The 17,251-nt window shown below is 43.9% G+C and overlaps 1 protein-coding gene across 1 annotated transcript in view; it reads left to right on the top strand.

The window, feature by feature from the left end:
- The window catches only part of LOC122945064 (cytochrome P450 2K1-like), a 60,924-nt gene that overhangs the window by 13,590 nt on the left and 30,083 nt on the right, over positions 1-17,251 (top strand). Inside the window, exons 2-4 of the mRNA XM_044303899.1 lie at positions 10,855-11,017; positions 12,192-12,341; positions 13,651-13,811. Of these exons, the coding sequence (XP_044159834.1) occupies positions 10,855-11,017; positions 12,192-12,341; positions 13,651-13,811 (474 nt within the window). The remainder of the gene's footprint in view (positions 1-10,854; positions 11,018-12,191; positions 12,342-13,650; positions 13,812-17,251) is intronic.

Raw genomic sequence — 17,251 nt, forward strand, 5'->3', positions numbered from 1 at the left:
GGAGAGGATGTGGGTCCCAGTGACGGACATTAAGGCCTCTCGTCTCATCAGGGCTTTCCATAGCTCCCATCCTGAGAAGGTGGGTTCTGAGTGTCCGGAGTCCACTCGTAGAGGGAGGGGTACTGTCACAACCAGACAGCTGAGAAGCTCTGACAGAGGCCTTTCAGAACCTCCTCCTTGAGTTTCTTTGTTGTGGTATTCAGTTACTCATCTCGTTAGCCTCTCTCAGCTGTCATGTGTTGGACTAATTGCTTCCCTTTAAATTCCTCCCCAGAATGCTTTTCTGGGCGGCCTATACTTCTTCCTGGAGTGTGTGTGCATGCTCATCTGGTTCTCCTCTCTTCTACAAAGTTAAGTGTGGAACATTTATCTGTTATTTTCTGTTTGCTGGATCCCAGGTGACCCTGACTCCCTCCGTATCTTGTGTAGGGAGCTGGTGGTCGTGTCCCCTCACTATTGTAGGGTGCTCAGGGGTTATATAGTCAAGGTACGTAGATATGCAAACCTCCACCATTCGGATCTTTGCATAGGCTGAGGAGCCAGGGAAAGTGCCAGGTCTTCTGCAGGGGTCTCCCTTTTGTTCCTTAGCTTTTGGATCCAGCGACTCATTTATGCATGTTGTTTTGCCTTGTTTCCTGTACACCGTCCGTGACACTACCGAATTCACTTAACATCTGACACATGGACAAGTGCTTTTGGCCAGGGATGCTACATTTCCCTGACGACACACTGGGTGAACGTTGCGGAGGCCAGGAGTGAGTCGTACCCTGGGATGGCACAGGTGCTACCAACCCAAGGATTGCGGGCCGGACTTCCATCAGGATTTCCGCCAGCACCTACATTAGTGACTGCAACCCCCCCTTTCTCCTCCTCCTCCACTTTCACCTCTGAATTCTCAACTTGCAGCACCAGTCAGCCATCAGTCAGTAGTTGGAAGCCGTGTAGCACTGCAGTAGGGAAGAGGCAACAGGCCGTGCTGAAACTAATATTTTTAGGTGACAAACAGCACACCGCAGCAGAGCTGTGGCAGGGTATAAGGGACCAGACTGAGCTGTGGCTCTCGCCACTCAACCTACAACCAGGCATGGTTGTGTCTGATAATGGCTGTAACTTGGTGGCAGCTTTGGAGCTCGGCTAGCTCACACACATACCATGCCTAGCCCACGTGTTCAACCTAGTGGTTCAGCGGTTTCTAAAAACCTACCCCAATTTTCCTGAGCTACTAGTGAAGGTGCGCCGCGTGTGTGCCCATTTCCGAAAGTTATCTACAGCTGCCGCTGGTCTGGCAAAGTTGCAATTGCCAGCTCACCGACTGTTGTGCGACGTGAGCACGTGCTGGAACTCCACGTTCCACATGTTGGCCAGACTTTGTGAACAGCAGAGGGCAGTAGTGGAATACCAGCTGCAACATGGTCGTTGCCTTTACAGTCAGCTTCCGCTCTTCACAAGTGGGCATGAATGTCTGACCTCTGTGAGGTTTTTACGCAACTTTGAGTAATCAACACAGATGGTGAGTGCCGATGCCGCTATTATCAGCGTAACCATCCCACTTCTGTGTCTACTGAAATGCTTGCTGCTCACAATGAAGGCGGACGCTTTGCATGTGGAAGAGGTGGAAATGGGGGAAGACAGTACACAGGGTGATAGCCAGACCACCCTCCATTCGTCTTCTCAGCATGAATTGGATGATGAGGAGGAGCAGGAGACGGTTGCCTCCGATACAGATGGTAGTACCCACAGAAGGTATATTCCATCTGTACAGCGTGGATGGGCCGAAGAGGAGGAAGAGGATGAGGAGATTGAGAGTCATCCTCCTGATGAGGACAGTGAATTCTTGTCTGTTGGGACTCTGGTACATATGGCTGACTTTATTTTATGCTGCCTTTCCTGTGACCCTCCCGTTATACACATTTTGGCCACCACCGATTACTGGTTGTTCACCCTTCTCGACCCCCGCTACAAAGAGAACTTCTCATCTCTCATTCCTGTGGTGGAGAGGACTAGCAAAATGGTGCAATACCAGAAGGTCCTTGTGGAAAAATTGCTCCAAAAATTTCCAGCTGACAACGCTGGCTGCAGAGTATGTACTTCCTTGGGCAACCGAGGAGGGGGTACAAGGGGAACACACAGCAGTTCCAACATAGGTAAGGCAACACTCTCTAAGACCTGGGACAGTTTCATGACACCCCGCCAGCAACCTCACCCTGATGCGCAGCCTAGTGTCACAAGGAGAGAAAAGTTTTGGAAGATGGTGAAGGAGTACGTAGCAGACCGTGTCAGCATCCTCAATGATCCCTCTGTGCCTTACAACTATTGGGTGTCCAAGCTGGACACGTGGCATGAACTGGCGTTCTACGCCTTGGAGGTGCTGGCCTGCCCTGCTGCCAGCATTTTGTCATAGCGGGTATTTAGTGCTGCTAGGGGCATAATAACTGATAAGCGCATCCGACTGTCAACTGACAGGTTGACTCTTATCAAAATGAACAAGACCCTGACTTTTCTACTCCACCAGAGGAAAGTGGCTGAACATAGAGGCACTTTAAATGTGGTTTTTATGGTGTATTGAATACACTTTATTCCAATGCACCCCTTCCACCACAAAAAAGGGTATATGGTTAAATCTTCCATTTCTCGTCCTCCTCCTCCATCATATCAACATGCTTATTAGGCTACCCTCGCTCCTAATGTTTTAGAGGGTGAGCTCAGCAGCAGGCCCTCGCCCATAATTTTTTCCATGGTCAGATCAGCAGCAGGCACTGGCCCCTAATGTTTTAGAGAGTCAGCTCGGCAGCAGACCCTCACACCTAATGTTTTAGAAGGTCAGCTCAGCAGCAGGTCCTCAACCTTAATTTTTTCCATGGTCAGCTCAGCAACAGGCCCTCAACCTTAATTTTTTACATGGTCAGATCAGCAGCAGGCACTGGCCCCTAAGGTTTTAGAGAGTCAGCTCGGCAGCAGACCCTCACCCCTATTGTTTTAGAAGGTCAGCTCAGCAGCAGGCCCTCGTCCATAATGTTTTAGATGGTCAGCTCAGCAGCAGGTCCTCGCCCATAATTTATTCCATGGTCAGCTCAGCAACAGGCCCTTAACCTTAATTTTTTCCATGGTCAGATCAGCAGCAGGCACTGGCCCCTAATGTTTTAGAGAGTCAGCTCAGCAGCAGACCCTCACACCTAATGTTTTAGAAGGTCAGCTCAGCAGCAGGCCCTCGTCCATAATGTTTTAGATGGTAGGATCAGCAGCAGGCCCTCGCTCATAATGTTTTAGAGGGTCATCAGCAGGCCCTTGCTCCTAATGTTTTTGAGGGTCACCAGCAGGCCATCAATCATAATTTTTTAAGGGTGCGTATGATGCCCTCCTTTATGTGTAATAAAGGGTGTATTGTAGTGCCGGTTCCTTGTAATTTATGTCAGCCCTTTCACTTACTGAATAGGCTTTATGAGTGTAGGAGTCCCACTACCTGAACAATGTGAATGAGGCCCTCCTTTATGTGATATACAGGTTGTATCGGAGTGCCTCTTCCTTGTAATTTTTGGCAGCACTTGCACTTTCTATACAAGTAATTATACAGAAAAGAATGTTTCCTAACAATTTTTCCTCTAAAATCGATTTTATCTTCGGTTTTGTGTGTATTATTGTCAGTCTGTAAAATTGGCGTACTACTCGGACAATATCATTCCCAGCAGCGACCTGGGAGTCCAAGATGCATCCAGACATGCTGTTACCGAACTATTTCAGTGGTGTTTCCATCAATTTCTGACCTTTTCTTGTGAACCAGACACCCTCACCTCTTCAGAGCAGGGGGTGCCTGGTTTAATGCTCGGGTTCTCCCATTGACTTCCATTGTGCTCGGGTGCTCGGTAGAGCACCCGAGCATCCCGAGGTGTTCTATTTGAGCATCCGAGCACTTTGGTGCTCGATCAACACTAGTGGCTAGTCAAGATAGCTCTCTCAAACCAGCCCTGGCAGACTCTCTGTTTCCTACTCGTATATACTGTATGTCACTGTATATACTGTTACTGTACGGTATATAATGTTATTGTATAATACTGTTGAGTGGGCCCTGATAATAAAATCTTTTAGTCTTTGTAACGGATCTCCTGGCACCCCGACCGGGTACCTCCGATGATGGATGCTCCTAGTGCTTCCAGAGGGCTCCAAGCACTAAACTTGACACCATAACCACCACAGACCTCACGAACCGCCGCAGCTTGGTTGGGGTCTCACTGTCCTCCACTCACGCTGGACCCAAGACCGGGCTTCAGCTTCCAGTGGGTGAACCTCTCCTAAATCCAGAGAGCAGGAACCATGAACAAGCTCTTACAAGAGCTTATACTCAGGGGAGTATTGTGATATAGCAATCCCCAAGAGTGTAGTTATCCCATTCCCCAAACATGAGCCAAAACTTCATGAAGGGGTAAAGCAGGAACTTTTTATTTGGACACACAAGCATTGATTTATACACATTTTCCAACATGGTTACCTCCCACAGGGTTTTGTAAAAACAGCCAATAACCACGTACAATACACTCAGACACTCCCACACAAAATCCTCCCCTCTGCCTGTGATACAATTACCTTACACTGGGTTGATGCAATCATCACAGGCAGGAGAATACACAATAGTCTTCTGTCCTGGAGACAACCGAGACGTAATTCAATTATCTCTCAGGACAAAGGAACATCGCCAATACACACAGAGAGACAATGGAACAGACCTCACTACTCAACGTATACAATGTCCCACCCTTTACAATACACATAGACATTTAACATCCTAAAATGGCACGAATTAGACCTGGGGTTCAAGTTAGTACAAGTTCTTTGTGAACAAAGGAGGCCTGGCTGATGAGAGGGCCCGTAATCCAGGGGCAGGAGGCGGGCAAACAGCCCCCTCCAAAACACCGTGGCGAAGTGGCTTTCGCCACATATCTTCCCATTCGGGGGGAGACTAACCAGGTAGCTGACCTTCTGTCGGTCAGTGCCTGAGTTAGTCGAGTCACCCACCCACAGTAAATTACAATCAATAAGGCAGCCCCCCCCACAATAATATACAATCCGCAGTGCAGTCCCCTCCCCAACACTTGGTTACTGCACCCGGGCAATTTTGTAGCTTGTTTCGGTCCCATGGCTTCACCATGGCTGTGATGGGCACCGGTCTCTTGGCTTTGTGGGTCGCTGAGTGAGCAGAGACTGGCGGTACTCTGCCCTGGTGCCAGTGCTTCAGCTGGGGGGACCTGCAGATAGACAAGCCTGGGACAAGGGGACAAAGGAGGGCAGAGGCCAACTGTGCTCTGCCCCGTTGCCAGCTCTTCCAGGGTATAGTCCTGCCCGGTGACAAAGGGAAAGTTAGGGCAGAGGCCAGCGGCGCTCTGCTCCGATGCCAGCTCTTCTGCTGGGATGGGGTCAGGGAATCCTACCCCCAGGACCTTGTTGAGGATCAGCTGTGGAGAGGAGAGATCGCTTACCTCCTCCTCCTGGCATTCCTGCGGGGTTGGTGGGGAATCTGTACCGGCCGTCCAGCATCCCGGTCGGCCTGGTGCAGAGACTGCGGTCCCATCTGCACCATTGGAGTTAGGGGTGTTGTCCCCCTGTGGTTGGGGAGAGAGACCGGTTGTCTCCTCTCCCTTCAAAGTACACTGCCGCTGGGGACAGGACCAACTATCCCTACTGCCTGAAACTCCGGCTACCGTTGGGGATCTGGGCCGACTGCCCAGCATCCCTGTAGGGCCGGTGGAGAGATCTCGGTCCCATCTCCACCTGCCATATGAGTTTCCCCCCAGGACCAGTCTATGAGGTCCCCTACCTCTGTAGCTGGTACTGGGGATACTTCAGTCGGGTCATCCCAGCTGTAGGGTTGTAGGTCTGGGACTGCCACCCAGCTCTCTGGCAGTGTATATTGGGACCGAATTGAGCTGAAGAGGTATTGGTAATCCTGCTCCAGCTCCCACTCCTTTGACACTGTGAGATGCCAGGTCTTGTCTCACCTCTCTCGCTGTAGCCCAATCATGCATAGCCTCCCTGTGGTCATAGATATCCCATAACTGGGACTCTCCAGCATCTCCGAACTTCAGTTCTGCGAAGGCCTCAAACAACAGGCCAGGGCCATCATGACCCTCACCCTCGGGTCTGTCGTGCTCAGCCATCCAGGGGGAGTGCCAAATCACATACCACCGGAGAGCCTGGTAAGCGTTGTCTAGCCAAAGCTCCTTCCATACCAGGCTCTCCAGTTCTGTCACCCACTCATCCAGGGGCATTCGCAGGGCTACTCGCATCTGCAACTGCTGCTCCTCGCTGGGGAGACACTCGCCCCACCGACGCTGTACATATTCCAGGGCCTCGTGCCAGATGCCTTTCCAGACTGCATCCCTCCAGTCCGGTTCATCCTCCTCCTCGTAGTGGAACGCTGTTTGAAGACTAGCCGATTCCATCCTGCTGTAGCCAGGGGTGCTGTACGGATACTAGCGTTGCCCTCAATTTTGTAAATCCACGAACGGTGTCTCCGAGCTGCTTCTCCTCTCACTAGGACGCCATCCCACTGCTTGCCACCAATGTAACGGATCTCCTGGCACCCCGACCGGTGTCTTCCTCCTAGGTGGGCCCTTCTGAGGTCGGGCCTCAAAGCAACTGCTTCCCATGCTACCCCTATAACTACTCATGCTGTTGCCACCCCCCCCACTCTGTGGACCACTAGAGTCCCTGTTTTGCCTTCATGACATCACTGTTTATTTTGCCTTTCTTATGATCCTTCAGAAAAAATTAAAAACACAACGGATCCTGTCTTTGGAGCATCCATAAGGCCTCGATCACACGGTCAGCATTTTGCATCAGGATTTCATCATGATTTGTCAGCCAAAAGCAGGAGTGGGTCCAAAACACAGAATATTTCCTTTATCTCTGTTTCGGACCCACTCCTGTTTTTGCCTTACAAATACTGATAAATTAGTGACCAAATACTGACCGCGTGAAGGCTGATGCTCAAAAGACAGGATCCATTTTTTTGGGGGGTTTGTTCTTATGACGAATCAGAAGAAGGGAAAAATAAACTGAGATGTCAATACAAACTTAGTTCTGACACCTTCCCCCCACTCTGTGACTGGGCCACTATTTGTATCATTGGCTAAAAAAAAAGCTTATCTTTTATGTCGGGCGGTAATAATTCAATTAAGAATTATTAATAATGGTCATAAAAATAATTAACCATAAAAAATAAAATTTATAAAATTTGTCATAAATTCTATAAATTATGACCTGGTGAATTGTGGACAACCTAATTGATGCAATTCACATATGAGTCCGACTCTTTCCTCAGATAATAAGTTCTTTTTGACGTGAGATGACATTAATGATAAAAATGTAGTTCTGCATTATACAATAATACACAGGTATTATAAAAATATGCAGATTTATTGGTTACAAGGTTATAAACATATATAAGTAAATTAACACAATGATACATGCAAATGAATATATTCAGCGTTTATATAATGCATTACAAGCTTAACAATACATGTGAGTGGAAATAGCTTGTCACATGATAACAAAGCTATTATTAGGTTAGGGTATCAAAATAGGAACATAAGTTATATATATATTACTTCTGTTCAGAGAAAACCTCATGATATCAAGATGGGCATGTCTAATCCTAGACATCAAAATAGAATGCTAAATACATTCTGCCCCCCTCTAACCAACTACAACATCACATGACTTCAAGATGGGCAAATCCATTCAAGAATATAACTTAGAAGAGATAACTGCATCTTTCCGCCCCATCCTGGACTATTTTCACATATGTGACTTTGGTAAGACTATTAAGACAAATAACAGGGATCTAGGATCATTGCTAGACCATATCTTAAATAGGAAGGACTTGAAACAAGGAATCCATCACTTAGCTTCGCGAAGAATGTTCTATAAATATTTTATATATATATATATATATATATATATATATATATATCTAAAAGCAATCATTTAATGCTTTGCTAGATTATGAGTCTTGATTCTTCTGCAGGTAGAATGAAGTCTCACAATATCCTAAGACTACATCTCAATATAGAGATGATCCATTAATAAATTAATTTATTCGCCAATCTAGATGGTATAATTTCACCCACACTATCTAATTAGTCTTAATAAAATAAAATATTATTCTCTGTGTCTCTTACCAAGTCCTAGTAGGAATCTCACGTCTGCTCCCAGGAAAGCTGGGTGGTCAATCATAGCGCATCTTACTATGGATTTAATCTTGATAGACCCCTCTAGAGAGCTCCACCTTGTCTTTCTCTCCCTGTGTGTGGTTTATGATCACAAACTTATCAGTTAGACACACCTTCCTAGTTTGGAACTTTCCAATCATTGTTGGATGGGCGTGGCCACTGATAAAAAATGTGACATCATAACCTTACCCAGAATGCACTTTTCCTACTATTGTAATGTCACCTACTCATACCCAGATGGCACTGCTGTATAAGCTATTTGCATCATAGTATGAAGGGTTAACTTATGTAAGTCTGAATAAAACATATTCTATACATTTGACCTTAGAAATTTTCATTCAAAGCTATAGGGATTAATTCTGACACTTGTAGCAATTAGAGACAGACCTCTAGGCGTCTCTCTGAATGTTTCTCACACTGTTGATCTATGGACCGTAATGATATAAATGGGCCTTGTTTTCTCACAAAGATATCAGTACCTCCTCTGTCATACCAAAGATGTGATTAATTGTTACAAAACACACATCTTTACAGACACTCTTTTAGAGACGAATATTCTCCTAATGAGAAATATATATAATGTACTGGATACATTTTGTCTTCATAACATATAACCATATAATATAAAGAAATATATACATATATCCTACTGATTGTCTTATGCTAAGGACTAACTAAGGCTCATTAAATGAATGCATAAATTTTATATATTTTGCTTCATCAATAAATACTTAATTGTATAGGTAATTATCACCAGCTGCTTCTTATCTTATCTCCTGTCATTTATAAGAGGAGAAAAAGGAGGCTTCTTCTCAGACTGGTTCGTTCATAAGAAGAATAACACTAAATAGCAGAAACCTTTATACACAGAAACCTTGGTGCCACCTTACTTTGGCCTACTGAAGACATAGAAAATTGTAAATATAGTCGAGCATGGCTCTTAAAGGAAATGAACATCCATCTTAACTAGAATAATTGGATATCAATGTATATACCTATAAAAAAGGCACAACAATCAATCTATTTGGAAGCAGCAGATGGTGTAAAATGAGATGCTTTCCCACTTTAGGGTACTTTCACACTTGCGACAGCACGGATCCGACAGGCTGTTCACCATGTCGGATCCGTCCTGTGGCTATTTCGCCGTGCCGCCGGACCGCCGCTCTGTCCCCATTGACTATAATGGGGACGGGGGCGGAGCTCCGGCACAGCACGGTGGTGCACGGCGAAAGCCGCCGGACTAAAAAGCCTGACATGCAGTAATTTTAGTCCGGCGGCCTTTCGCCGTGCACCGCCGTGCTGCACCGGAGCTCTGCCCCCGTCCCCATTATAGTCATTGGTGACGAAGCGGCGGACCGGCGGCACGGCAAAATAGCCGCAGGACGGATCCGACATGGTGAACAGCCTGTCGGATCCGTCCTGCAGCAAGTGTGAAAGTACCCTTAGTGGAATCAGTGGCTAACAGAACAGGTTATCTAGCAATTAATGTGGACACCCCACAAACAGTGAAATTAGACAGAACTTTCCCACTTTACTATAAACAGTGGATAACAGAACAGGCTAACCAGCAGTCTATGTGGAAACAGCAGACTATGTAAATTGAGACAGCTATTTCATTCACTTCACGGTTAAGTACATTATACCTGACGTTAACATTGACCTGTAAGGCCAAGTTCACACTTCAGTTATTTGGTCAGTTAATTCCAACAGTTACTGTATGGTGAGCCAAAATCAGGAGCCAATCCTACTCTTAGATAAGGTATCATGAAAAGATCTGCACCTGTTCTATGTTTTTCACCCGTAACTGACCAAACAAGTGAAGTGTGAACCTAAGCCTAAGCCTAAGGCCTCATGCACACGACAGTATTTTTTCACGGTCCGCAAAAACGGGGTCCGTAGGTCCGTGATCCGTGACCGTTTTTTCGTCCGTGGGTCTTCCTTGATTTTTGGAGGATCCACGGACATGAAAAAAAAGTTTTGGTGTCCGCCTGGCTGTGCGGAGCCAAACGGATCCGTCCTGAATTACAATGCAAGTCAATGGGGACGGATCCGTTTGACGTTGACACAATATGGTGCAATTTCAAACGGATCCGTCCCCATTGACTTTCAATGTAAAGACAGGAGTCCCTTTTATACCATCGGATCTGAGTTTTCTCCAATCCGATGGTATATTTTAACTTGAAGCGTCCCCATCACCATGGGAACGCCTCTATGTTAGAATATACTGTCGGATATGAGTTAGATCGTGAAAACTCATATTCGACAGTATATTCTAACACAGAGGCGTTTCCATGGTGATGGGGACGCTTCTAGTTAGAATATACTACAAACTGTGTACATGACATTCATGGGAATGTATTTTTGGATCATATGCATTGCAGGGGCACAGTAATCTGGGTAGTGTACGGTGTTGTTTGAGCAATGTATGACCCTATATTCCTCCAACCTAGTAAAGGGAACAAGGGACAACTACAGAAAGGCTTTGTTACCTTGATGAAGCCCTCGAGATTATATACATATGGCATGCTGAATACATACTGCATTCATCCCACACTTTGTGGACTCCAATTTCATCTTTACAGAAAACAATTCATATAAATTTATATTTAAGTAAAATTATTATATTTTGCAGCTGTCTGAGAAATATGGGGAAATCTATACTCTGCATGTAGGACCCAGAAAATTAGTGGTACTTTCTGGATATAAGGCTGTGAAGGAAGCACTTGTCACCCGAGCTGAAGATTTTGGAGAAAGAGCAAATACTCCAATATTTGACTTAGCAACAAACAGACATGGTAATTATATTGTACTTTCTATGAATCCTACAAGTCATAGCAGAAGCTCGTTATTAGAATAGGATATATAGCAATCTACTTTTGGGTACTCTAGTGATGGTTGCTGATCCTGCTAATTGAAGAATCACAAAAATGTCACATTGATTTATATAATTTTGTGCAAATACTGCAAATAGGAAAAGAACCGCCCTGAAGAGGAACATCCTACAGATCTTACGTAAAATGTTTTAAATGTTGTGACCCTTCTACAATATAGCCAGTTGTGACCTGACAGTGGCCACGGTGTACACGTGTCTCAAATAAAGCCACACCTAAACTGAAAATGTTGGCCACAAGGAGAACACTCCAAACATTTGACCAATTTTTAGAAATGAATTGCATAATAAATGCAAATAGGAAGCAACAGTGGTGATTGTCACTCTTCATTCATCAACTTTATTTTTCTTCCATTTTGTTCTTTTATGATTTTTTTTCTTATCTTCCTTTTTCTTCGCTTTCATCTATTTTTTTCTTCCTATAATTCATTATTACCATTAACTTCACTCTATTTCCTTTTTCTTCTTAACCATTTTATCATCTTCCTCTTTTTTTTTTTTTTTTTTCTTTGTTTCCTTCCTCTACTACTTCTTCATCTTCATTATTCTACTTACTTTATTCTCCTTTTTCCTTTTTTCTTACACAGCTTCTTTTAGTTTTTGTTCCCTCTGCTTCATCATTGTCAACATTTTCTTTCTTCCTTTTTCTTTCTTATCTTCCTTCTTCTTCATCATCATCATCATAATTCTACTTTACTTTTCTTTCTCTTTTCTTCTTTTTCATCTACATGCTCCTTCCCTTTTATCAGCATTCTTCTTCCTTTTCATTCCTTACTCTGTTTTACTTGCTTATCTTTCTTTTACTCTTCTTGGCTTTTCTTCACATTCCTTCATTCACTTTTTTCATTGCTACCTTCCTTCTTTCATTTTTCTCCTTCTGATTTTCTTCTACTTTATTTTAGATATGATTTCCTGTTTGTAGGTCATTTTAAGTTGACTTCACTCTCACATTTAAACAAGAATTTCAAAAGAAACAAGTTTAGAAATTCATGTTTGATTTCATTTTTCTAGCTATATTCCCACAAGGCTATGTTTTGCCCAGTTTTATAGTTCCTTGCTCACATATAAATATATTTCAGGTGTAATATTTTCCAATGGAGAACTATGGAAATCTATGAGGAGGTTCACACTATCAACACTTCGAGACTTTGGAATGGGGAAGAAATCCGTAGAAGCCAAAATTCAAGATGAAGTAATTGCCCTTACAGAAAGCTTTAAACCTCACAATGGTAAAATATATGCCTATACCAATCTTACCCTCTGTCTATACTTCCCAAATTCAAAGCCATGAACTGCGTTTTGTTGGGATTGTGGGCCAAACATACACATACATATTCCACCTTCTATATTTGATTCTATTCAATTATTATATTTAGTTCTATTTGCACAGAAAATAGTGACTTACTTATCTTGAATATGGGATTCCATTTTGGACACATTTGAAGTCATTGTTCACATTTCCGTTTTTCACTGATGAGCGCTGTCCGCATTTTCTGTGGACGGCACACGTTCCCATTGAAGTTAATATGTTTGTTTTACTGATCGTGGGTAAGTGAAAGTATCAAGGAGACATGCACTACTTTGGTCCATGATGGCATCTGTGTTTGGCCGGTTTTTCACTGACCACTCATAGGACATGCTCTGGAAATTAATTTTCAGCTGAGCAGTGTCCGTGGAATACAGATGGCGAAAAACAGATACACGGACAAAACATGGATCCTTCACGGATGAAACACGGATGGATTTTTACTCGGCCGTCAAATGGACATGGAAATGTGAACAAGGCCTAAAAAGGATATGGGAAAGGTAGCAGTCTAGATTATTAAATAGAAAAATTTAGATTATTCAGCTTGGAATAGACCCTTAGAGATGATCTCATTTACATGAATGAAAAAAACGTGGTGAATGCAAAGAACTGGCACAATATTTTTTTGATCTAAGACCTGTTCAAAGGACCAGGGGATCATTCATTTTGTGTGGACTCCGGAGTAAAGATGATTTGGACACCAATACGGGAAAGGATTCTTTACAGTTACAGCAGTCAGACTATGGAATTCCCTACCCCAAGAGGTAGTAATGGCAGATACTAGGTCAGCATTTAAAAAAAGACCAACTGCTTATCTACTAATAATTGGGCTTGAGTGTTCTAATTAATCTTACAGTTAGATGATGAAGAAATGTAGAACTTGATGGACATATGTACAGTAACTATTGACCCCAAATTGAGAATCTGCAACAGATGTACAATACAGTGCTACAAAACCGCATTCACATGTAGCAGATTTTTCCATTGATGGTTTGCTGTTAGGATTTTCACATCTTCAGCTTGTTTATACTGTTCATTGTGGATACATTATAAAGTTGAAGTCTGCTGCAAATCCGTAACAAGATCTGCATGTAGCACTTTGGAGATTTGCTACAGGTTAGCTATGGAGGTTGGAGAAGAGCCCTTCTGTCATAAATTAACAGTAATGACATTTCATAGAATATAATCTTTTTCACTCTTTTTATATGATTTCTATATTTTTCTTATTCTAGACAAACCGTTCAATCCACACCTGTTAGTAAACAGTGCAGTATCCAATGTAATCTGCTCGATTATCTTTGGGAACAGGTTTGAGTATGATGACCCAACATTTGGAAAATTAATCAGATTGTTAGATGAAAATACCAAACTGTTAGGTACACGCAAAGTGGCGGTAAGAAAACTTACTGATGTTATGTATTCAGTGTTTTAGCGTTGGTCTAGGTCTGTGATGGCTAACCTCCGGCACACCAGCTGTAGTAAAACTACAACTCCCAAGATGCACACTTGGCTGTTCTCAGAACTCCCTAGAAATGAATGGAGCATGCTGGAAGTCTTAGTTTCACCTTAGCTGGAGTGTCAGAGGTTAGCCATTACTGGCCTAGGTGTTTTATGAATGGAATAATGTTTTGCAGTCGACGGGTGCACAGCTTGGGGTCCCTTAAAGTGCATGTTTTTCGTGACGCCAGTTGCAGTGAAGAAACAAGGTCACAGGGCCCCTTTTAGAGATACTGTGGATGGTACCCAGGTGTAGGACTGTCAGAGTGATGTAGGGTAGCCTAAATGTTCTTTTAAGTGTGCTTGTGCATGTGTCACGGTGCTCCTACCTGGATATGCTGGACCCCAGGCGGTGCCCTGCGAAAGCAGAAAAATAGGGTGAACAGACTTTGTGATGAAGTTGATAACAACTTTACTTTCATTAAACATTTCTCCAAAAAGACTCAGGCTTTGTCTCGGTTCCCAGGAGGCTTTGACATTAACAGTGGCGGGAAAACTCCTCTTTGCTACATCTGTTGCTCTCTGGCTCTGCTGTGCTGACAGGCTGGCTGTATCAGCTTACTTTCTGGGTGCTGCAACTTCACTTTGTAGTCTGACTCAGAGTTATGCTATACCAGGGATTCTCCCTCTCCTGGCTCCTGAGGACCCAAGCTTCTGCCTCCATGTCATCTAAGCTGAAGGTGCTCCAGCTAGCCTGGGCAAGGCATGTTCAACAGGGATGTGCACCTGCTTCCTTACCCTAACAGAGGGTAAAAAAAATAAACTTTCCCCTAGCAGAGGGTAAGCTGGACTATCACTGGTCCCACCCTTCCTGCAGGCAGTGGGACATGCCCACCACACCACAGAGGGGGTGTTAGAATGGAAGAAAAGCCCCACTCTCTGTCCCTGCCATTTATGCTGCCACCTGCTGGTGAACCAGGCATATTACAATTGAACATAACAGTTACATGCAAAGAGATATGCACATTATATAGGACCTGGAAATAAATACATAGAATGACATGACATCAGCCAATTAGAGATAGTAGTGAGGTGCAGAAGTGGTAATGCCACTCTGGGACATTACAGTTCACTTTACCATATATGAAGAATGAGGATAAGTAATAAATATGTTAGGGAGGCGCTCAAATATCTGGCAAATGCATGGATGGACAAGATGTAAAAGGTAAAATGATATATTTATTATCTAAATATCTAAACAGACATGATTGTAGGTCCCAAACACTATAAAATCCCGATAGTCATTAGTTGATCATCAAAAAAAATCTGAAAAATATAAAAAAAATATAATTATATATGAAAAAGTGATACATGATTTAACCAGGCCGCAGTCCAAATATCCAGCAATCGGTATAATCTTGTATATATACACTCACCTAAAGAATTATTAGGAACACCTGTTCTATTTCTCATTAATGTGATTATCTAGTCAACCAATCACATGGCAGTTGCTTCAATGCATGTAGGGTTGTGGTCCTGGTCAAGGACAAGACAATCTCTTGAACTCCAAACTGAATGTCAGAATGGGAAAGAAAGGTGGGCTACAACAGCAGAAGACCCCACCGGGTACCACTCATCTCCACTACAAATAGGAAAAAGAGGCTACAATTTGCACGAGCTCACCAAAATTGGACTGTTGAAGACTGGAAAAATGTTGCCTGGTCTGATGAGTCTCGATTTCTGTTGAGACATTTAAATGGTAGAGTCCGAATTTGGCGTAAACAGAATGAGAACATGTATCCATCATGCCTTGTTACCACTGTGCAGGCTGCTGGTGGTGGTGTAATGGTGTGGGGATGTTTTCTGGGCACACTTTAGGCCCCTTAGTGCCAATTGGCCATTGTTTAAATGGCACGGGCTACCTGAGCATTGTTTATGACCATGTCCATCCCTTCATGACCACCATGTACCCATCCTCTGATGGCTACTTCCAGCAGGATAATGCACCATGTCACAAAGCTCAAATCATTTCAAATTGGTTTCTTGAACATGACAATGAGTTCACTGAAGTGTCTTCTGGTTCACTGAAGTGTCTTCTGGTTCCTGAAAAATACCTCGGTCCAATTATCCATCCAACAGCTCTTGCCTTTTCTATCCTCCATAGTGGATACTTGGATTGGGTTCGCTTCCAAGGTAAAGTTGGCCACGATCCCTGGTCCACTCACAAACCTATCTGGACACCCATCACTCCCGCCCAATCTTATGGCCCTACCATCTTTTGGGTTACAAGCCAAGCCTCAGGTCAGAGTCAAGGACATACACTCCATTAGGGGGATAATGGATCTCAAAGACCTAGTACATCTCATACCTGATTCACCTGGATGTTGGTTCCATTATCTCCAATTACGCAATTTCACTAGATCTCTGGCACCTGGATCGCAACTTCAATCCCCCTTATCTGACTTTGAGAAAATATGTGTTGCGACCTCTGCGCCTGGACATCCTATATCTCTCATATACGCCATACTGAATTCGGGAGAGATCGGGGACGACCCGGAGGTGCTCCCTGCTCCGGCTAAGAAAATTATACAATCCTGGGAAAATTATTTGGGATGTTCCCTCACACCTGACCAGTGGAAGAGATCCCTATTATTCACCCATAAGTCCTCCATATCATGTAGGATACAGGAACTTAACTATAAGATCTGGTCTGAATGGTATAGGACCCCGGTTAAGCTTCGCCAGTTTTACCTCTCCGTACCAGACACCTGTTGGCGGTGCCTGAGTTCAAGAGGCACCATGTTGCACATTTGGTGGGATTGTCCCAGGGTTGCCTCTCTGTGGTGGGACATATTCAAACTTCATGACCACCTCTACAGGTCCTCCACCTCCCCAGATAGCTCTCCCATCAGCTTTCCCAGGTAGGATCAAATCAGTAAAAAAATGCATTCTTAGATTCTTTATTATAGCAATGCGCCAAATCATCCCCCGGGCCTGGCGCTCAACAGAAAGTCTCCATAGAATCACATGGGTAAAGGCTCTGGATCATCTAGCACGATTGGAAGAGATGGGTGCTGAAGACCAGGGAATGGGCACTGCACATTCTAAACAATGGGAAGCCTGGTATCAGTTCCGTGCATCTGCTAACTTCTCAGGCTGGTTGACCTCAGGTACTTTTTCTTAATATGCTCATATCAGTCCTACTACTCTGAATTCTTATTTGGGCTACTAGTCTACCTCCTTACCATTTCCCCCCCTCCCCCCCTCCAGCCCTATTTATTCTGTCTTGTCTCCCCTTCCCCCTTTTATAATTTATTCTTGGATTGATGTTTTATTGATCTCTATTTGTATGAAAATATTGTATATGAAAAATGCAAACAACTTATGATTCATTGC

The sequence above is a fragment of the Bufo gargarizans genome, chromosome 8, assembly GCF_014858855.1.
Source record: "Bufo gargarizans isolate SCDJY-AF-19 chromosome 8, ASM1485885v1, whole genome shotgun sequence".
NCBI lineage: Eukaryota > Metazoa > Chordata > Amphibia > Anura > Bufonidae > Bufo > Bufo gargarizans.